At 44.1% G+C, this 23,033-nt stretch overlaps 1 protein-coding gene across 2 annotated transcripts; it reads left to right on the forward strand.

The window, feature by feature from the left end:
• Positions 1 to 9,926: 9,926 nt before the first annotated feature.
• Positions 9,927 to 21,941, forward strand: PFDN4 (prefoldin subunit 4). Of its 2 annotated transcripts, none has more exons than XM_045885974.3 (4): positions 9,927 to 10,101; positions 16,437 to 16,544; positions 17,517 to 17,657; positions 21,542 to 21,941. In XM_045885974.3, the coding sequence occupies exons 1-4, from the start codon at positions 10,078 to 10,080 to the stop codon at positions 21,671 to 21,673; spliced, it is 405 nt and encodes a 134-aa protein (XP_045741930.1). In that variant the 5' UTR covers positions 9,927 to 10,077; the 3' UTR covers positions 21,674 to 21,941. The 2 variants fall into 2 exon arrangements, with proteins under 2 accessions (XP_045741930.1, XP_064429446.1); XM_064573376.1 differs by lacking the exon at positions 9,927 to 10,101 and adding an exon at positions 10,538 to 10,800.
• Positions 21,942 to 23,033: the final 1,092 nt, after the last annotated feature.

Below are 23,033 nucleotides of genomic sequence, written 5' to 3' on the forward strand. Positions count from 1 at the left end.
ACCTGAGGATTCAATTTTTTTTTCTTTTCTTATATTTGAAATAAAACCATCCCATAGCATTTTCAGCAGTTGGGGGTGCCTCCTTCAGAATTAAGATCTTCACGGGATTCCTATGAATTTAGTCATTAATACACAGAACCCATCCCAGCATAAGCTAAAGTGAAAGTGCCTACAGGTAAGAATATGATAAGAGTAATTCATATAACCCAGTGATAAGAAATACACATTCCTGTAAGGTAAACAGTGTTATCCCACGGCAAGGTAAGTACAGGAAGTCCCCTACGAGGAACACCTGAGTCGTAAACACCTTCGTGTGTCCTGATTGCACCTGAGCCCCCTTCACACTTCTCATGCTGGCATCTGCTCTCATTCCCCAACGTAGCAGAACTAGTGGGGGTTGGCGCTGGGTCTGGCTACTTTCTTCCCCTATGTCGATGTTGGTGTTTGGTAAGCTTTGGAGGCTGCAGAGATGTTCTCTGAAAACATATGTGAGGAATACCGTAAATATTCGCTAGTGAATACCATGGATTTCAGCAGTCCTGGACTCAAAAATCTTCAGAGGTTGTGCAGACAGGGAAGTTATGTTAAGCAGTCAGATATAAGAGGATAGGGAGTGTGGGAACTTCCTGTGTGGTAAAGTGGGATTATTTAGCAGTTAGGGTCTAAATCAAACTATAAACCAACTGTGGCTAATAATTAAAATTATACTTGACAATCCCTTAGGAAGCTGCCCCTTGGGACAAATGTGCTTCCTGGAGATACACCTGACATTCTCAGCATAGCCAGACCTCCCCACTCTGCACTGGAATGTATCACTGATTCTTCAGGTAAGTTCCGGAGGTTTAGGGAGGAAGTGGCATGAAAAATTATTTAATACAGAATCAAACTCACTCCAGCAAGTGCTCAGGCTGTGGAAATTCCCTGGGAAGGGAGACTGATAGAGGGAACAGCATGTATCCCAGCCTAGACTCTTCATGAGGACAGATGCTGGATGTGTCTTGTTTGCTGATGTCTGTCTGAAATTTAGCGCCATGACTGACGTGCAGATGACATTTAGGGCCCCTTGCTCTGAAGATCCCCACACTTGGTTTAATGCTCTGCTGTTGCCACACTGAAATTGTTAATAATGTTTGAACAACCGCCCCCCCCCCAAGCCCCAAACACCACCACCATTTTCATTTTGCACTAGGCCCTGAAAATTACGTGGCTTTTCTGGAAACATTCAATAATGTGCTGCATGTATGCATGAGTGAACAAGGCAGGTCCCTCTCCCCTTACCTTCTTAAATTCTGGATCAAGGTGAGAAAGTTTTTTTCTTCACCTGATCTAAAGTCCACCTCCCTAGTTCTCATCTGTCAGATCCAGACTGATCACTTCCAGTGATGAATAACAGTGGGGCCATTCATTCATTGCAGGGGAAAGCCGTCCCCTACCTACGCACAATTGATCTGACCCTGTTCTGCAACAGAACGATTACCTAAGACTTTTTGCATCAGGGAATTCCCAAAGGGGATTATTTAGTCTTAAGTAAGAGTGATAGGAGATGTCAGTATTTGAGTCCTGCTTGGGCTCCACAGGATTCAGCCCTGCTCTTTTTCCAAGTTCATAAAAAAATGGTGAAGTCCAATCTTGGAAGGCATTTCTGTTCTGCTGATACCTGATACTTAATGGTGTTGGGTATCTTTAGTGCTTTGTCTTCTAGCCAACCTGGATTTATCTTTCCACCCTGGCCATTCGCCTACCAAACAACTGTGCAAAGGTGCACCTTACTCAGCCCTGCCTCACCTCCTGGGGATTTGCTGCTGGCCTCAGGTAGCTTCTGCAGCCATTCTGGCACAAGAACTAACCTGGAAGTGCAAACAAGTTAACCACCCAGGGCAACCCTTGACCAAACTCGGATGGATGGATAGATGCTGTCTTTGTGGTGAGCACAAGTCTGTGATACGTGGTACACAGTGTCTCAAAGAGTTCCCAGGAAGGATAAGTCCAGTTGCCCACAGGGTAACTAGCTCAGTAAATGGCCTTGGGAACAGCTTCCTGTCCTGCCCTTTTTCACTTTTCCCAGCACCCACCACCCCCACCCCCTGCTCTGGTTCCCCAGGGTCACCTCCCAATATTGACTCCCTGCAGTAAGCCTTTGTCTCAGGCTCTGTCAAGACATTGCTGTGGCTGGAACATACCAGTTCACACTCTTTTGATTATAAGTCACAGGAAATGAAGCCAAAATCCCATCGGCAAATAAAAAATTGACTCATGTCGTTGAAAAGTTCAGGACGTGAGCTAGCTTAGCTCAGTGGGTCCAGGGCCACACTTTCAAATTCAGGCCCTCTCTCTCACCTCTCTCCACTTTTCAGCTTCACTTCTGTGTTGGCTCCATTTTCAAACGAGCTCACTTTTTATATGGTAAGATGCTGACCCCTGTTCCAGAACTTTCATTCCTACAGGTTCACAGCTAGCAGGAAGAGAGATCTTCTGGTGCCCATGCTAATCAGAAGCCCTGGTTGTCATGGGCCTAAGTTTGGTCATGGGCTGATTCCTGAACAATCGTGCGGCCACCATTTGCTGATTGGCTGAAGCCTGTTCTTATGCTCCCCGTTCTAGGAGAGTGTTAGAGCCCATCCAGATTACATGGACTAATTGGGAGTATATGAGTCAGGGTTTTCCAGAGAAACAGAACCAATAGAACGTGGATGAATAGGCCATCGGATAGATAGATAGGTAGCTAGATAGATAGGAGAGATAGATATTATAAAAATGTGGCTTACATGATTACAGAGGTAAATCCCAAGATCCACAGTTGGCAAGCTGGAAACGCAGAACTGATGTGTCAGTTCAAGTCTGGAAATGGGAAAGGACCAGTGTCTCAGCACAGCGGTCAGGCAGGAAGAGCTCACTCTTCGTCTCCTTTTTTGTTCTATCTATTCAGATCTTCAATTGATTGGATGAGGCCCACCCACGTTAGGAAGGGCTTTACTCAGTCTATGATTCAAATAGTAATCTCACCCAGAAACACTTTCACAGACACACACAAAACGTTTGGCCAAATGTCTCTGCAAGTTACATGTAATATTGACCACCGGAGGGAGGAAGAGGAAGTTCTCTAAACTAAAATCAGGGCTATTGCCGGAAGGGGAACTGGATGAATGTGGGGAAACAAATTCCACATATTTAGGAGGAGTAATTCTTCTTGGGCAGACAATCAAATGTAATCTTTATATAGATGGGGGGGGGAGAGAGATCTCTATATATCTTTATATCTATTTAATATTAGGTTCATTATAAAAAAGTATATTTAGGTAAGCTTAAGTCAGCAAAATAATTTCTTATAACAAACATTTATAGATTATAAATGCTACTTTTTTTTTAAGAGTTTATTTATTTATTTGTCAGAGAGAGAGCACAAGCAGGGGTAGTGGCAAGCAGAGGGAGAAGCAGGCTCCCTGCTGAGCAAGGAGCCCGATTGGGACTCAATCTCAGGACCCTGGGATCATGACCTGAACCGAAGGCAGACGCTTAACTGACTGCGCCACCCAGGTGCCCCTGAACGCTACTTCTAGTAGCAAACATGCTTTATAAGATTCGTGCTCATTACATTAAAGATGGAAATTTCTAGAAATTTTAAAAAATTGTTGTTAACTATTTATATCTCAGGGAGCTTCTTGTTCCTTCTCAGAAACTTAGGACAATAATGTGGAGGACCTATTTAGATTTAAATCCTTTGCTTCTGATGATTGAGCTCCTGTGATGGGTGGAATGTGAAAATTATCTAGCCTTCTTTATTGAGAAGGGTAGGACCATAGTCATATCTTGAAAAAGAAGTGTCCCAAATATTATTAAAGTAATATATAATCATTAAAATAAATTTAAGAAAGTGCAAATAAGATAAAATAATTAGATTTCATGTTACTACCCAGTGACAACTTTGCTAAGAATAGCTCTGTATATTTCCTCCTATATATTCTATCTATGGGTAGACTTTTAGATTCTAGCTAGAATCACAATGTGCTCACTTTATAGCTTGCATCAGGTTTCATTATATCTTGCATTATTACATATCAATTACCTTAATATTAATTTCTTCCTGAATACAAATTAATCCATATTCACTTTAAAAATTTTTAAAAATACAGAAAATTATAAAGATGGAAGTAAAAAGTTCCATTCAATTTCTGATATCTACAAAATCACGGTTATACATTGACATTTTTATGTATTTCATTCCGATACGTTTCTAAGTGTATCTATCTATATCTATATACATATGATTTTTAGAAACAAAACTGGATTGTAATTTTGCATCTGATCTGTTTTTCCACATTTCCCTCTGCTGCTACTTTTCAGAATGGGCATTGCGACAAGTGCTCACGAAGGGAAGGACCCTATGGGCCACTTAAACTGGTCTCTTTTGCCAAACCGTTAAGAGTAGTTGAGATGCTTCATTTTTATAAACACCGCTTTCCTAAGCACTCTTGTATAAATAGTCTGTTTATGGTTTTTAGACCTATTTTCTCAGAATCGGTGGCCAGAAGTAGAATTATTCTTAAACAATAAAAATGTTTATTCGTTTTATTTAACTGCTTTCTACACATTTCTTAGCATTCGTTTCTCTTCTGGTGGCAGTGAATGGGCGTGGGCAGGGGCTGCTCCTTCTGCCTCTCTTTGGCCTCAGCACCTGCCAAGGATTTTGCTTGGAGACCATGGAAGCATTAATGATTGACAACACTGAGTCCCATGATGTCTTCAATCTCGTCCTTTGTTTGTCGTCAAAAAATGAGCCAGGTTTGTTGGCTCAGCCTAGTCCCGACGCCTTTGAGGTTTTCCAAGCATCAGGCAGTGGCCCCTTCCCTTTCCCTCGATCCATTTCCCACTTGCATGTGGGAGCCCTCCCAGCTCACGAGGATTCTGTGGCCGTGGGTTGTGCTGGTTCGGGGAGGTGCTGCCTTCAGCTGACGTCTCTTCACGAAGGCCTGTGTCAATCCGACACAAATGCAACCCACGGTTACTTGAGTATGTGATTTATAAAATAAAAGGCATTGAAAATCAGCTCAGCGTCCATAGTTGGCGTTGGTGTGTGGGCTGGCAACGTAGCAAGATTTTCGCCCCCACAGCAGCCTAAGGGTGCTGTGCCATTTTGCCTTTCCATCTCCTGATCATCTCAGCTGAATTTCCAATGACAGAGGAATAACTCTCCTTTAGAAGCTCTGTGGGGTTCTTTGTGTTGAACAGCAGGATCCTGTAGCTAGATACAGCAGAATTTGAAAAAGGAAGTTGAAACGTGTACAGACCCTTTGTGAGGTACCTGGGATCCGCAGTGGAGGCAAACAGCTAGGGATGACATTGAGATGAACTTGTAGGACTGCTGGCTGCTACAATCTCAGCACCTCTGGGTCTGAGTCACTGAGGCCAAGGGCTCTCTTCCTGCTGCTTGGGGACACCTGAGCCTCCTCTGCCAGGTTGCTCTCACCTCCCGGTTCTGGGCACCTCCCTCCACTGTTCTCTCCTCATTGGTCACCATCCCGCCACTGGGGAATCTGATTGGCCGGACCCAGAGCCACAGGCCTGCATCAGAGCTTCAAGGATGCTAGGAAATTAAGTTCTGACTTCCAGGTTGGAGGGCTGACACTCGTGACCTGGAAATGCCCCCAAATATAGAGAAAAGTATTCAAAAGATGGTAGATGCCCATTCCACGACAAAACAGATCCTTTTAAGAGCAGCATCTATGTGACGAGGCTGCCTGGCTCAATGTCAGGTGTGAATGAGGTTCTTGTTGAATGAATCACACCAGGGAATTTATATTTTAATTTGAGGCTATGTTGTGACTGTTACTTATAACAAGTTCCGACTTGTTTCTCGATATCAAAATTGCTATAAGCATGTACTCTTGAAATAAACAGGCTAGTTAATGGTCTGTTTTATAAAAAGGGCTAAATCCAATGCATACATTTGAGGGTTCTGGAAAGTGCTTTGCTTTTTGCCAGGTAAAATTTAAGGTAAGAATTCATACTAGTGAGAGATGGTTATATTTTGTCCCAAAGAGAGGTTTCCTTGATTTTGTGTAATCTTGCTTTGCAGAGTGTAGACAAGAGTGTACACAGTTCCTGAGGGGTTGCAAAGAGAAAAATAAAACGTCAGATCCTGGACTCACAGGCCACCTGGTGAAGAAGGGAAGGCTTGCTCAGGCAATGAGTCCATGTGCTCACTGTGTGAGGCACTGGAGCCAGATCTAACACACATACACACACACACACACACACACAGTGAATGGAAATACACTATAGACTCTTGTACGGTGTTGCTGAATGAATTTATCAACAACTATATTGCTTTATATGATACTGTGTTAATCTTTAATTACACATTCATTCACACATTTATTTATTCATTGGTATCTGTCCATTCCTTACTTTCCCTGTTGGTGCTGTGATTATAGAGATGAAGAAACGGGCATGGTCGACTCCCCTTGGTGCTCCCACTATAACAGGAGGGACATATTTCAAAAGAAAATGTGCTAGAGAGGCTTATAACGGGGCGGGGAGGGGGGAGTGCTGCTCTTTCTGGGTGGTGGATGTGTTCAAGGAAGATTTCTTGATAGAGGGACAAGGAGGCTGAGTTTTGAGGATAGGCAGAATTTAGCCAGGTGAAAAACAGGAGAAGGGCATCTTGAATAGCAAGATTGGCAGGTGCAAAGGCCCTGAGGCAGAAGGGAGCATGTATCATTCACAAATTGACACCTAGAAGATGGAGCATATTGAGGGGAAAGATGGTATGAAATAATATCAGAGATGGAGGCAAGGCCTTGGTAAGAAATCTAAATTATACCCTAAGTGCAATGGGAAGACAGAGAATTTCAAAGAGGGTCATGACAAAACCATTTACAAAATTGTTGAGCCATATACAAACTCTCACACTACTTTACATTACCCATCTCAGTAAGATATTCAAAAGAAGTACAAGAGAGAGAAGGTTAAGGCATATACAGTGGTAGCTTAGAAAAGTACCAAATTGTGCAGCAAGTGCAGAATTTAAAGATGGAACAGGTTAATGAGAACCAAGGAAGTCTTTAGAGGACAGATTAAATCTTGAGTTAGATTTAAAGGGTCCACTGGAGGTCAAGAGTTATTCATGAAGGGACATAGAGGAAAGTCTGGTGATCATGGCGCAAGTATGGGAAGGAGGTGACAAGGGGAGAAAGTAATCAGCTTGGGGATGAAATTTTTCAGTAAGAGATAGAGTTCCTAATTTGTATCAGCTTTTGACTTCAGTAAACCTAGGGAATTTTTTTCTGATTTCATTTAGGAGAAAAATTTGGTGGTAAGAACATTCCATAATATATGCATATGGGGAGGTTTACTGGAGGTCACAAATGAGTGGGTGCCCTGTGCTTTCCATCTGTCTGACATATGTGAAGTTTTGAGGGAAGCTTTCAACAACAAGAGATTTCACATTTTTAAAAATTCCACATTTCTGGCTTTTTGTAAAAAGGGGAACTAAGGACTGCGTCTCTATTCCCTCCTAGCCACAGATGGTTGGAGGCGAGGAGCTGTGTAAGCAGGCCAGTTGGTTGGCCAGTTTCATCTCTTGCCCTTCTCCTTCTCTTTCCTGTCCAAACCTTTTCTTCTGTTTCTTTAAATATACCATGATTTAACGACCTTTATTCCATATTGAAGGTTCTCTTCACTCCCCCCCCTCCCACCCCTACCACTCTGGGAGGGTGGGGGGTCAAGCAGATGAGGTGCCCAGAGGAGGACATGTAAGGAAGGCACTCAGGTGCAGCACTTGGTCCTGCTCCCTTTTGGTCTGTTACCTTCCCCTTTGGATCAAATCTCAGCTGAAACAATTTCTCAACAGCCATCCCAGAGTAGAGATTTAATTTACTTAAGATCTGCTCCAACCGCAAGTTGAGACTGGTTTTCACTTTAAGTCAGAGATTTTTAAATGCCCCTTTAAGATATATTTATTCTAAATTTTAAAAGTAGATTATATTTTAGAAAATTAAGAAAATAATAGTCCTGTATGTATTTTGGTAAAATAGTATCCGCACTGCCTTGAATGGCTGCGCTAACACGACCCTTGGGCGCCTCCTGCAGGCCCGGAACAAATTACTACGTGATAGTAAGGTTGGCTTCTTACTCCTCATGGCCAACGTGAAAAGTGTAATTCCATCAAGGTTTCCTGTTTAAGTCTCAGAACCAGAAGCCTGAGGCAGGTGGCGCGGATTTTGCAGGGCACACGGGCACGTACTGCTATGAAATCCCATCCTTGCTTTGTGACAGAATCTTAAACCAGGACATGTCTGGACAATTTTGAAGCTTACATGTCAATCCAAATAGATGGGGGTAGGCGGGGTTCCCCCCTCCCCCCCCGCCTCAATTTTCCGGTCAACATACTTACCACTTCTTTCCTTGTGTCTTCCTCATGAAGTTTTCATACTAGTGGTTACCCAGTCTTTTATTATTATTATTTTAAGTGTTCTTTCTCATAGCTATTAATAACACCGTATCATGAATCCAGTCAATGGATGGCCAGTTTTCAACTTGGTATAAGGGAATGTGTTCAGTCACCCTTAGTGGGGATAGTATTCTCGAGTGGTGGCTGGTGATTTTCCTTCCTGACCTGCAGTCTCCAGTTGTCTGCATCGGCACCACAGACTTCTTTCTTTTATTGGTCCAGACAGATAGGGAAAGAACCAGAAGCGAGGTTGGAACCAGAAGCGAGGCTGGAAATGCTCAAATTTAAGGAAAGGAGAGGATGCTTAATGGAAGACACAGAAGGCCCCATTTGTACTTAGAGAACTGGTTCTGTGTTGGGAAAGAGATCAGCTCAAAGGATGCCACGGCTGGGGCAGGGGTGATAGAGATGGTGAGATACAGAGTCAGAAGAGCCAGTAAGCATGGTTGCCAGCAGTCAGCCCCCTGTCCGTCCATCTGTCCGGATCAATCAACACTCTCCCAGGCCATGAGACTCTGTCTTGGTGAACAGCCCCACCACCCAGAGCCCCTGGTACAAAACACTGTTGGATGCTGGCCCAACAGTGCTTCCATCCTTCTTCCTCTTCCTTGTTTTCAGAAGCCCATGCCGCTTTCCAATGATTTCGTATAATTTAAAATGTTACTTTTTAATAATACATAATAATACAATATTATTATGGAATGGGTTTATTTATTAAATGAATTAATTAATGTTTAAAAAATTCTGTTTAATTTTTTTTTTTTTTTAAGATTTTATTTATTTGACAGAAAGAGACACAGCGAGAGAGGGAACACAAGCAGGGGGAGGGGGAGAGGCAGAAGCAGGCTTCCCGCCGAGCAGGGAGCCCGATGCGGGGCTCGATCCCAGGACCCCGGGATCATGACCTGAGCTGAAGGCAGATGCCCAACGACTGAGCCACCCAGGCGCCCTCTGTTTAATTTCTTAAATGGTAAATATCGATGAATATAACCTATGTAAACAGAAGATCTTTGGGGTGTTCAATAAGTGTTAAGAGTATAAAGGAACCCCCCACACACAAGGAAAAAGAAAAGAAATAGGGAGGCACACGTGTCAGGCTATACGGTAATTACGCGTTAACACTGTTGAATCAATTAAGAGTACTTCCTCCCTCATACCATGCGAATTATCAGGGCACATACATCTCACATCCTAGAGCCAAGGTCATCTGTTTTTAGCTCTCTTTAACAAAGTATGCCGATTGTTCCTTACGAGTTTGCGGAACTGATGAAAGGCACTGCCCTTCCGTCCAGTCGGGGCCCCGCCCCGGCCCCGCTGCGCTGCGCTGCGCGGGGCGCCCCCTGCTGCCCGGCGCGGGACCCCGGGGCGGTTCGCCACACCCCCCACTTTCTGTCGGCCCACAGGGCGTTGCCTGCGCCTTTAATTGGCACGTACCAAGTCCTTCCAGGATGTGTTTCCTCCCGGAGCCCCGCACGTTGGGAGTCACGGGTCGAGGATGCAGCAGGAAGGAATATGGAGGCGGTGCTGTATTTGCGGGGAGGTCCGGGCCCCCGGGGAGCGAGAGACGGCCCGGGCCCGGGGCGCGCCCTGGCGGCCCTCCTCGCCGCGCGCCGTAGTCCAGTCCCAAGATGGCGGCCACCATGAAGAAGGCGGTGAGTGGGGCGCTCCGGGTGCGGGATGCTCGGGCCGCGGGCGGGGGTCGGCCGCCGGGGGCCGGGCGCGGGCCGCCTGGGGTGCGCGGCCCCGAAGCCCGGCGTGCGGCCGGGGCCGAGGCCGCCGGCCCTGCGGGCGGCCCCGCGGCGAGGCCTCCCCGCGCCCGGCTTCCGGGAGGTCTTCTCGGGCCCCCGGGCCGCCGAGGCGGGGCAGCCGGGCCGGGACCCTCGGGGCCCGCGGGTCGCCTGTCGCGGTGCCGAGAACGGCCGTGGAGAGCCTGAGGACCCGCGGCGCAGGCCGTGGCGTTGGCCGTGTGAGAAGCCGAAGGCCCCGGGGGCTGCCGTTGGCCATCGCGCTGGGCATTTTACCTGGGTTGTCACGTTCGGCCCTCGCAAGTCCACAGACATGGGTCCTGCAGCCTCTGTCCTGGGCACGTAAGGAAGCGGAGGCCCGGAGAGGTGCAGTCACCTGCCCAAGGTCACGCAGCTTCAAGGAGCCGAGCAGGACCGTGCATCCCGGGTGGCGCGGCCCCGGAGCGCTGTGTCAGCCCTGAGCCGCCCACGCCCGCCCTCGATGTGTCGAGGATGCATGACGGGCCCGCGCCAAGAAGCCGTCTGCTGATTATCTCTGACCCTGCCCGCAGCTTAGCGAAGACGCGGCTTGCTCCCACTTTACAGATGGAGAAACTTAACAGAGCGGTTGGTGGCCTCGAAACAACTCGGCTAAGGGCGCCTGGGTGGCTCGGTCGGTTGGGCGACTGCCTTCGGCTCGGGTCGTGATCCTGGAGTCCCGGGATCGAGTCCCGCGTCGGGCTCCCTGCTCGGCGGGGGGTCTGCTTCTCCCTCTGACCCTCCTCCCTCTCATGCTCTCTGTCTCTCATTCGCTCTCTCGCAAATAAATAAAAATCTTAAAAAAAAAAAAAAATTAAAAAAAAAAAACTCAGCTAATAGGCAGACCTGGAGTTCAAACTCGGGTTTTATTTTGTTTTTCCCAAAGCCCACCTTTTATTCTACTTAGCAAGCTGAACTCCTGCTGTTTACAGCGTATGAGTCACTGCGTCTACGCAGGTGCTTAGAAATATCTAGATGGAAGAAAAATAAAATGGGGAGGGGGCAAAGAAATAATAACATCTGGGCGCCTGGGTGGCTCAGTTGGTTAAGCGACTGCCTTCGGCTCAGGTCATGATCCTGGAGTCCCGGGATCGAGTCCCACATCGGGCTCCCTGCAGGGAGCCTGCTTCTCCCTCTGACCCTCCTCCCTCTCATGCTCTCTGTCTGTCAGTCTCTCTCTCAAATAAATAAATAAAATCTTTAAAAAAAAAAAAAAAGAAATAATAACATCTGATAATTATGGAGGCCTTCCTTTTCATTGTGTGCTAGGCCTAAGCGAGTTGTGTGCATTATTTTAATCCTACCCCCGATACTGCTTTTATTCTTATTTTACAGACGAGGCAGTTGAAGTGCACACAAAGTTAGGATTAAAGTGAGCACAATTCTGACTCTAGAGCCTCTGATTTTAACTTCCATCCTGTCTGATGGAAGTCCCCTGGCTGCAGGGATTTGCTTGCATTCAGCTTCAAATTCCTTGGCTCTCATACTCAGCAATATGCATAGTCTGAGCATATTGCAGGGTGTAAAAACCAGGACTGCCCCAGGCAAACCAGGATGATTTGCTCACTCTATTGGTCTATCATCCACAGATTCTTACTGAGTACCAGGGTAGGGTTCAGGGTTAAGGTGATTCAGATGAGTAGGAAACTTTGTGAGATTCACCCCACCTCTATTTTGTACTTAAATTGGGCCCTTTGACGGGGCGCCTGGGTGGCTCAGTCCTTAAGGGTCTGCTTTGGGCTCTGGTCATGATCCCAGGGTCCTGGGATTGAGCCCCTCATCGGGCTCCCTGCTCCACAGGAAGCCTGCTTCTTCCTCTCCCGCTCCCCCTGCTTGTGTTCCTTCTCTCTCTGTGTCTCTCTCTGTCAAATAAAGAAGTAAAATCTTTAAAAATAAATAAATAGGGCCCTTTGTTGGGTACGGTGTTTAATTCCATAGATGGTACTAGTTGCATATCCCCCCCCCCAACTCCCCTTGCCCTCTTTGACAAATATGCAAACCGAAGTGCAGAGAGATGAAGTAAAGGTCGAGGGAATGGTAAGAAAACGATTTGAACCTTGGACTTGTCAAGACTTTTGATTACCAACATATTTTCATTCATTCGGCAAACTTTTTGAGCATGTAATATGGCACAATTTCAGTTTTAGGTGAAAAGCAGTGATGAGCAATAATAATGCTTATATCCCCTTATCCTCATAGCATTGTAGGACTTACGTTCTGGGGGAGAGCAGGCATTACTCATACAGGCAATAGTCACACAGAAAACTGTAGAATTTCCAGCTCTGCTAAGAACTATGACAGAAAGGACTTGTGACATGAGGGCTGGAGTAAGGTCTGTTGGTGACTAGAGAAGGCTTTCGTGAGAAGGTGTGATCTATACAATGACATAAGGAGGGGAAGAGAATGTTGGAAAGGGATGAGGTGTTCTAGAGGGGGAGGATCACCTGCAGAGACGCTAGGTACATTTAAGGAAAGGGTGGCTAGAATGACAGAGGATCGGGGGAGGTTGAGCCAAGATAGGAAATGAACATATTGACGGATGGGTGGTGGCCAGAGCATGAAGGATTTTCTTCTTTGTCTTGTAAGACTGATGTGATAGATGCACCAGCCTCCTGCAGGTGTTTTCCAGTGCTGTGAACAATTTCTGATAGGTTAACTGTACATACACTCTGGCTCTCTGCCTGCCCTGGGAGCAAATGGGTATGTCAGTGAATAAGCATGAAATATCATAGGGATAGCCTCTTGAGTTTAATAAAAACTGTTTGCAATTTGGAGTACTTTACATTTGTAACACGTTTACATCCCAGTGGGTCATGGCTTTTCTGGTGAGATGATTAGGTGAGGTGGTTTAGTCCTCTCCTCTCCAAAGGTCTGCTTTCCAAGATCTGGTTTTTGGCCATCAGAGGACTGTGTTTGATTTCTGTTCCTGATCCTCAGTACAAATATCCCCTCCCCAGAGAGGCCATCTTTGACCTCCCTATCTAAGGAAGCCCCCTTCACTCCTTAGCCCCTAACACTTGCAACCCCTACACTGTTTTGCATTCCCCATCACGTATATCATCATCATCTAGCATCATCTTGTTCATCTTGTCTTTTGCTCACCTCCTCTAGAATGTAAGCTTGCAGGTATTCATGAGGGTTGGACTATGGCAGTTTTCTGGCATGTGGGAGACATTTACCAAGTAGTTGTAAAATGAATGACTGTACTGTAGGCGTGAAAAGTGAATAAAAATACAAAGCAAAATTTTATATCATGGAGACTTGGCAGACACCTTTAAAAAACAAAAATAAAGGCAGACTGAAATTGGCCAGAATTTACTTCTCCTAGGCTCTTAGGACACTGATGGACCCAGCTGTCAGTCCACATTCTGCTGGTAATAGCCAAGATTCAGTGGGGCAAGACTGAGTGTGGTTCACTTTCCTCTCATAATCCTGTAAGATGCTGAGTTTGAAGAAAAGGGTCCAGTCAGGGTCTAGGGAATTTTAATTTCCACTTTAAATATTGAGCAGTCATATTTCTCCCCAGCCTAGCAGAATTTTCTTCTAGATCTTTGTCTGTTCTTCCTCTCTAATGATTTTTTGGGTAAGGATTGTTCAGGAAATAAAGCACCTAGCTATCATTATTGAAAGGTGACTCCATCCACAGGTCCTCATTTTATCACCCCTGCAAGGTAGGAGGAACCAGCATCCCCATTTTACAGGTAACAAACCTGAGGTGGCTACAAAGTTGAATAATTTGTCCCAAGTTCCTCCTTGCTTGGATTTGAATCCATTCACTATTTCAGCCACTCTGTGTTGTCTCAAAGAACCAACTCCTTTCTCTTTGAGTTCTCGTGACTTTGTGAGCGGCAGTGAGTACAACTGCCTTGGCTTCTCTTAACGCAGGAGTCCCTAACCTTTGGGGGTGTGGATCCCTTTGAGAATCTGAGGAAAACTGTGAAGACCCTTCCAGAGGAATGCACTTACAGGACATGCCATGCTGCACACAATTTCAGGGGGTAAAGGGACTTCTTAGTGTCTCTGGATCCCCAGTTAAGAATTAGCCCCTCCCCGCCAAAATGAAGCTTCGCGCAATGTAGGAATGTTCCAGAACAGTGGGATGAAAAGAAGCCACTGGCGTTAGTCATGGAAGGTGCTGACTTCTCACTTTTTGCTGTAAACAGAATGCCACCCAGAACTCCACTGGGTGGCATGCAGTTTAACCACGGACTTCACACGCCGACTGTAGCCCGTAACCCCAGTGAGAAAACCACGGTTAAGGAAACGGAGTACATGGTCCCAAGTACATGCTGGGGCGCTGCGCAGTGAGGCTAGGACAGGAAATGCCTACTTTGGAAAGATAGAAACAGGTGGCCAAATTCCTCCACGACTTTTCAGAAAACGTGTGTATGAGTCTGATCAAGCGGGATTTAGATTCAAATTCGGAAACAATATATTAGCCTCAGTTGTGTGTTAGGCCGGTCCCGTGGTAGTTGCTTTCATGGGAATTACCCTGTTCAAGCCTCACGATGACAAATGCGTCTATAAATACATATTCAGGTTTGCGGGGCCTCAGTATTTAAACTCTGCAGGCAAGCAGGAACTCTCTAGAATTCTCCGTTCCCTGTTTGCTTCAGGAATTGCTAGCTCTTATGTAGGCAAAGTCACTTGAATGCCAGGGTATCTGAATATGGACTTTCCTTTGGTTTTTATAGTGCAGCTCAGTGTTTCCCAACTTCCATAGTCATAAAAATCATGCCCAAGGTTGAACATTCAAAGCTATATATATCGTGATCTAAAGGATTTTTTCAGGATATCCTCTGGGTCTCTGATGCTGAGCCTGATGCATATCAAAGTGCTTGTTGTGTGTTGAGAGCTCCGGGGCAATGGGGGGGGGGGCGGTGTGCTGAGTTCTAGGTGTCTGCCTTGGTGTTCTGTCCACTGAGCTCCAATCTTGCTTGACACAACAGGTTGCCTTTCAACCTCCGGAGAAATAAAAGTGTATACTTCTATGTGACTGGTCATGAGAGACCAGGCGAAGGGATGAGGCGTGGTTGTTGTGAATCATTACAAAAGAGCAAAAATAGTCTTTGTTGAAGCTCGCTCTCTCTTTCCTCCCTTACAAGTGCTGTTGTTCTTATTTTATAAAGGAGGGGAAACTCTAAGGAGAATCTGGTATTTAATTTTTTTTTTTTTTTTTAATATATGGTTCCCCTTTGAGAATCTGATGAAAGCCAAGGACTTCCTGCTGCCTTTTACAAATGTGCATGATTGCTTGCCCACATTCATTTTCACCTTCAGTTTCTAAGAGCTAGTGGACCTGCCTGGACTCCGGAGTCAGCTTACCTGGGTTGAAATCGAATTCTACCTCTTACTGGCTGTGTGACTTCGGGGAAATTACTTACCCTCTCTGTGCCACACTTTCTTCATCTGTAAAATAGTTCTACTTCCTAATGATCCTACTTACTAAGATTTATTAGAGGATTAACAGTGATGATAAAGCACTTAGAAAGTTCTTGATACATAGTAAGAGCTCAATGAATGTTATTTTATGATTTTATAGATACTATATGTCATCTAAGTACTCTAATTTTATTTACAAATTTAATCACGGTAAATATTTTTAAACATTCGATTTTACTCGTTTTATAGTACGTTATACCTTATTCTTAATGAAGACATGTAAACAGGTTCTGCATTAAAAGAAACATAATTTTTACCATGTGTGAAATACAGTCACTGACGTATGTAGTAACCTTCTAGCCAGTATATCATTTGCATTAAACATTAGAAACTGTCAGATTTCTGACAGCTTTAATAAGCTTATGCAGGTTTTAACTCTGAGAGCAGAAACTGGTATGAAGCATTTACCAGAACTCAGTACCACATCATTTGCTCCCTGAGTTATCTGGATGAAAGAATGTTCTAACTCGAGAAATTCTGCTCTAGGCCAAAGTTGGCTGACTTGACTCAGGACTTATTCTTAATTGTTTATATTTGAAATGTTTTTGTAGCTTACGCTTTATTCTGTGGACTGTCAGAAGAGATGATAGATGTATGAACAAATCTTGAGGTTGTGGAGCAAAAACTTATAAGGCCTATGTTTGTGATTTTCTGTACCTTTGGGGATTCTTGACTGTATGAGAGCAAATAGTTTATTGAATTATTTCAGAGTTATATAAAAAGCTAACCTATAACTTCTCCAGGAAAATTAATTCTACAAAAAATTTAAAATGTTTTTTCAGGCTGCAGAAGATGTCAACGTTACTTTTGAAGATCAACAAAAGATAAACAAATTTGCACGGAATACAAGTAGAATTACAGAGCTGAAGGAGGAAATAGAAGTAAAAAAGGTACTAAAGAAATGTATCTTATTTAAGAAAAATGAAAGGTCTTTACACTATAGCTTTTTTTTGAGAGAGAGAGAGATCGCGTGCAAGGGGGGTATTGGGGGGGGGCAGAGAGAGAGAGAGAGAGAATCCTAAGAGCCTGATGTGGGTTTTGATCCCACAACCCCAAGATCATGACCTGAGCTGAAATCAAGAGTCAGACGCTTAATCAACTGAGCCACCCAGGCGTCCCTACACTGTAGCTTTTTAAAACTGAATTCAGTGATTCTCTTTCTCTGGGCTCTTTGTTGCAGATGATGTAATCCACTCTAGTTGGTGTAAGAAAAAAGACCTTGTTGAAGGGCTGTGTGAGAATTTACAGATTGTTGAGGGGGTGAGCCTGGGCGGGGGTTCCGGGAGCAGGCCGCAGAACCGCGTCTCAGAGACCGTGGCTGGCGATGGAACTGCTGCTGTTTGCAGTGACCCCGAGCCCGCCGCCGCCTCCAGCTGGGTCCACCCCAGCCCCTGCCCGCCCCGCACGTCAGGCCTGTGCCCATCCTCTCCTCATGTGACCCTCTGAGCCGAGGTCCAGTCCCAGTGCAGTTGACTGTGGAATGTCAGTCGTAGCTGCTTTCCTCCTCTCATCAGGCAAGGCTGAGCAATGGCGGTTTGCTCTGTTTCTGTTCTACCATAGGAAGGCAGAATGCACCAAGCGGAACCTGTTAGGGTAGGAGGACATTTTGAGTGGGCACAGATGCCCGCTGTCCTCTGCAGGCACTCGGAGCAATCTGGAAGTAGCTAGAGGACAGTGACTTAGCTGTTGAGGGTTCCTTAGGAAATGCCATCTAGAAATGTAAGGAAGTCTTAGGTTGTGTGGTGATACCTTTGCGAAAGGGTCTTTCACAGAGTTGGTGTCCCCAAATTAAAATTGGCTACTCACCCCTATCAGCAGATTTTGAGTGTGCTTTTCATTGCCGTTTGCTTTTGTGTTTCTAGAAACAACTCCAGAATTTAGAAGATGCTTGTGAGGACATCATGCTTGCAGATGATGATTGCTTAATGATACCTTATCAAATTGGTGATGTTTTCATTAGCCATTCTCAAGAAGAAACACAGGAAATGTTAGAAGAAGCAAAGGTATGCTGGAGTCTTTCCCTGGGTGAGGGAGGCTAACGCTCCCATTAGAGTGTGTGTTACAAAGGACACGCTAATTCCAGGTGTAGGGAAATAACGGGTGCTAGGTAATAATACTCCATGGGTTTTTACAACGTCCCAGGCATGCGGTGAAAGCCTTGCAGGCATGATCGTATTTAATTCTGACAAGGGCTCTGTGAGATAGGGCCCATTCATCCCAATTTAGAATTGAAGGGATTGAAGGGTAGAGGCTGAGAAAGGTCATGGGGCTTACTCAGGGTGACACAGAGGGAGTGGCCTTTTGACTCCAGAACCCATGCTCTAACTGTGTGGGAACTGTAGAGTATCATAAGGTAGAAAAGGAAAATTGCCTGTAATCCCACTACCGAGAGGTAACTATCCATCATGAACATTCTCATTGCTTCTTTTATGTTTTTACCTTCTCTTTTCTCTGTAGGTTTGCTTCACATTTTGGTCAATTAACCTCCCACCAGAAGTACTTTCTCATTCTATTTAATGTTCATTTGCCCAGCAAATCTTCATCAGGGGCCTGCTCTGGGCCAAGCACACATGCTTTAAAAACATCATTTTTGGGGCGCCTGGGTGGCTCAGTTGGTTAAGCAACTGCCTTCGGCTCAGGTCATGATCCTGGAGTCCCGGGATCGAGTCCCTCATCAGCCTCCCTGCTCGGCGGGGAGTCTGCTTCTCCCTCTGACCCTCCTCCCTCTCATGCTCTCTGTCTCTCATTCTCTCTCAAATAAATAAATAAAATCTTAAAAACAAAAACAAAAACATCATTTTTGACGACTGTTAAACGTCATGCTAGTGGACACCAATTCCGTTCATTGCCCTCCTGTTGTTAACATGAATTTGTTTCCAGTATTTTCCTACAGTAATGTTGCAGTGAGCATTCTTACACACCTGAGTGTTTTTCACATTTAGGAAATTCTTTTTTTAAAAAATTTTTTATTGTTATGTTAATCACTGTACATTACATCATTAGTGTTTTTTTTTAAATTTTTTTATTCTTATATTATCCCCATATATTGCATCATTAGTTTTAGATGTAGTGTTCCATGATTCATTGTTTGTGCATAACACCCAGTGCTCCATGCAGAACGCGCCCTCCCCAATACCCATCACCAGGCTAACCCATCCTCCCACCCCTCTCCCCTCTAGAACCCTCAGTTTGTTTCTCAGAGTCCGTCGTCTCTCATGGTTCGTCTAGGAAATTCTTTTAGGGAAATAACCAGGCAGGTGTCATTACTAGCATCTGAGGCATTTGAGACATGATATAAAAGGAGTTTCCAGTTCACACGCCCTCCAGCTGTCTGTGAAAGGAGCGATCACGTTGTGCCTGAGATTGTTGATGGCAATCAAACATTTTCTAATTCTTTTGCAGTTTGCTTAATTAATCTGGATATTACTTAAAATGTTAGTCTTCCTTCTTCAAATGTCGTAGAAAGCAAAAATTTCTCTGAATTAAACCCATATTTAATAAACCCTAGGAAGAACTAAGATTTTTACTCCTGAATCTTTTTATGCAGAAACATTGGTGTTTCCGCTTGTGTTTAAATCTTTTCTTTCACAGTAAAATTTTGTAATTTTGTTCTTTTTTAACCATCCTAACCATCTAGTGGGAAGTATTTCAAGATAGTTGGTGGTTTTTGTCACTACTATGAACATGCCACCCTCCCCGTCCCACCCCCCCACAGCTAGTGAACCTTTATTATGTTATTCATTTATTCATTCATTCATTCCAGGAATATTTGTTGAGTGCTTACTCTGTATTAGCGTCTGCCATGAACCAGTGCACAGAGAGGACAATGAAATATGCCTGGTTCCCGCTTGCAGGGAGTAGACAGTGTAAATGGAAAGAGAAAGTCCAGCAAGCATAACTAGTAAGTGGAAGGTGGTGTGGGCCTAGAGGTGCTGTAGGAACATAGAGTAGAGGAGTGCGCATGGTCAGGAGGGGCTCCCTGGGAAGGAGATGGCTCAGCAGGAAGTGGGTATTCCCCAGAATGGGGGGCAGGATGTTCCAGACTCATGTGTGATGGTCGTGTGTAAATGGTCATAAAAAGATCATGGCACAGAAACACAACTAAGAGAAGTTCTAATTTGCTGGATATTTGGGAGCATCTGAAATTGTGGCCACAGCTTGAAGAACTCTGTCAATCGAGTTGATAAATGGACTTGACTTTCGCAGGGGTCAGCAAGCGTTCTGTGCCGGGCCAGACGGCAGATATCTCAGGCTTTGTGAGCCACCCGGGCTAGGTCACAATTGCCATGAAAGCAGAACGTGTAAATGCATGCCCGTGGCCGCATTCCAGGAAAACTGCATGGACAAGCATCAGGCTAAGTCTGGCCTGTGGGCTGCAGTCTTCACTCACCCGGCCGTAAGGCGAAGAGGAGCCTTTCAGGGGTTTTTAAGAAATGAGTGATACATGATAGGATTGTGCTTTTATTTTTTATTATTTATTTTTTAAAAGATTTTATTTATTTATTTGACAGAGAGACAGCGAGAGAGGGAACACAAGCAGGGGGAGTGGGAGAGGGAGAAGCAGGCTCCCCGCGGAGCAGGGAGCCCAATGCGGGGCTTGATCCCAGGACCCTGGGACCATGACCTGAACCGAAGGCAGACGCTTAATGACTGAACCACCCAGGCATCCCAGGATTGTGCTTTTAAAATAATTTTCTTGCATGTTATAATTTCACTCATCAACTAGGTTTTCTGGGTAGAGAAGTTTTATCTCCTTTCTAATAGCTGTACGTCTTATTTCTGTTTCTTATAGCCGTGATTCTCAAACCTTTAGCATGTATCAGAGTGCCCCAGAGGGCTTGTTGAAAATTCCAATCACTGACATCCCAAGAATTTGCAAATCAGGAGGCCTGGAGCGCAGCCCCAGAATTTGTGTTTCTAACGAGTTTCCAAGCGATCTGGGGGCTATACTTGGAGATTCATCAGCCAGATTTCTAAAAGAATAACATTGTCAATACTAGCATTCTTCCCTTCTTCCTAGTATTAATGGGTATGCCATTTGTGTGACTTCATATTTTTTTGGTCATGTTTAGGAGAAATCCTTTTTTCTTGTTTTTGTTTTTTTTTAAGACTTTATTTGTGAGAGAGAGAGCACAAACAGGGAGAGCATCAGGCAGAGGGAGAAGCAGGCTCCCTATTGAGCAGGGAGCCCAATGTGGGACTTGATCCCAGGACCCTGGGACCATGACCTGAGCCGAAGGCAGATGCTTAACTGATTGAGGCACCCAGGCGCCCCGAGAAATCCTTTTTTTGATCCTGGCCAGGAAGGAACTTCTGACATCCCATGCGTTTCACGTGGGCAGTGCTGCTCTGTGTCATAAACGAGGCCCTCGTTAGCGCTCTCTCACAGTAGCTCCAGGGGCCTCGCAGTTGGTAAAAATTTCTCCCAGATTCTGACTGTAAGTTGTTACTCTTAATTAGTGTTGGTCGTGTGAATTTTTATCCTTTCTTCTAGTTTCATAGTTATTTTTGTGGGAAGTTGGAAGAGGCTGTGTTAGAAGCCAGGCCTGTGATAAACTGTTTACCAGAAGTGTTCGTATAAAAGTACTTTCTTTATTAAGAGTGTGATAATTTAGGAATTAATTTTCTTTTATCCATTTTGTTTTTTAAATCAGCAAAAACCGAGAAGACAGGCTTGATTTATTCTATAATAAGCAAATATAAATCCTGAATTAAAAATGGCCACATTCAGACTTTTGGTTTAGATTTAATTATCCGTGTTATTTAGCTGCCTGTCCCAAGTTTAGAAAATTTGACCTAAAATTCTTCCCAAATATTATTTCATCCACAGATGCTCAGAAACCATCCATTGAATAGAATTAATTTAAATGATTTTTTTTTCCCCCAGAAAAATTTGCAAGAAGAAATCGACGCCTTAGAAGCCAGAGTGGAATCAATTCAGCGAGTGTTAGCAGATCTGAAAGTTCAGTTATATGCAAAATTCGGGAGCAACATAAACCTCGAAGCTGATGACAGTTAAACATTTTATAATACTTTTTTTTTAATTTGTTTAATAAACTTGAATATTGTTTAAAATGATAATTTCCCTTCTTCAAATGATATGGAAAGCAAAAGTTTCTTTTTTTAAAATTTTCATTTATTTAATGAAACTTGCCTATTTTCACATGTCTTGCTTATTTATTTTATATTTTTAAAAGAAGACAGTATTCATCTATGTATTTTGCATAACGATTCTATCAAGTGTAGGGGCTTTATGTCATGTTATTAAAATCGGTTAAGCAACCTTTTACGTTTCTATATTATCATTTAGAATATGTGTTGCAGTTTTTATTTATAAGAAAATTGAATGGTTGGGTCATGTTGTTTATATATGTCTCTTCAAGGTGGTGAAAGCACTTTAGAAAGATCCCATCGTGTGTCAGTCTACTCACTGCCACCAAAACTTTGTCAGATGCTAAAAACAAGTACACACTGCATTTAAATATATGTAATGCATGTTTTGTCTAGACGTATTTCATGTGTCTCTTATATCTGTATCAGTGTCCTAGATCTTGGTAAAAGAACCAGATAGTGCTGAGATATGTTGGGGCATGTTGAGTTTCATGTGTAGAGCAGAATGGCAGAAGAATATTTTAGAAACCAAGAAATGTATCAAGAGAAAGAAATATTTAGGGTGGTTTTTTTTATTATAAATTTTAAACTTTAATTGTAGAGCTTTGTAATTAATTTGGGTTTATACTGATAATGATGTGGAAGTTAAGCAGCTATGTACTTAAAGATAAAATAGTATATTTACCCCCTTACTATTCTCCCCACTCTGCCCCCCCCCCCCCAAGATACACATTTTGGGATTTGGAAAGACCTAATTTTCTTAACTTTCCAGCAGATGGCACTGATACACCAAAATACCAATGGAAGGGTCATAATACAAAAATGGGGCTATTTCTAGGATTAAGTATACCTAAGTTTAGAGGCAGTCGCTTTTTAACCTTCAAGGCTAAACATTGCATGTGTCATGTTTTGGTTAAATATTTAAAAGCGATTCCAACTTAAAGATAAAATATGTAACTCTAAGATTCTTTAAGACATAAAAGCAAACTTTTAAATTGCTGCGAAATGTTCCCCAAAACTGATAACCAGATTCTAGAAAATGATTCTTTTGAGGTTATTTTTTCTTGCATGCATTTGGTTAGTGCTCAGTTAGAGGGGTGAGATTAGAGGCATATATCATCAGGTTGTAGCGGGAGCTAGGTAGCACCCTCAAATTAGGGGAGTTTGAGAAAACTTTTGCCAAGAATCCAAAGGTGTGGGTAACCACTCGGAGGGCTGTGTACCATCAGAGGCCAGAGGACGGAGCAGCCACTTCCTTCACTCTGGAA

The sequence above is a fragment of the Mirounga angustirostris genome, unplaced genomic scaffold, assembly GCF_029215605.1.
Source record: "Mirounga angustirostris isolate CCGP_5_RB_7025 unplaced genomic scaffold, mMirAng1.0.hap1 SCAF_10, whole genome shotgun sequence".
NCBI classification, from domain to species: Eukaryota; Metazoa; Chordata; class Mammalia; order Carnivora; family Phocidae; genus Mirounga; species Mirounga angustirostris.

What these genes read in the sequence shown, in the direction of transcription:
- PFDN4 (XM_064573376.1), top strand. Translation starts at nt 10,687, where the DNA reads ATGCATGACGGGCCCGCGCCAAGAAGCCGTCTGCTGATTATCTCTGAC. An exon ending in AGGAAATAGAAGTAAAAAAG is followed by an intron (nt 16,545 to 17,516) that starts GTACTAAAGAAA and finishes TTGTGTTTCTAG; the next exon opens with AAACAACTCCAGAATTTAGA. An exon ending in AAATGTTAGAAGAAGCAAAG is followed by an intron (nt 17,658 to 21,541) that starts GTATGCTGGAGT and finishes TTTTTCCCCCAG; the next exon opens with AAAAATTTGCAAGAAGAAAT.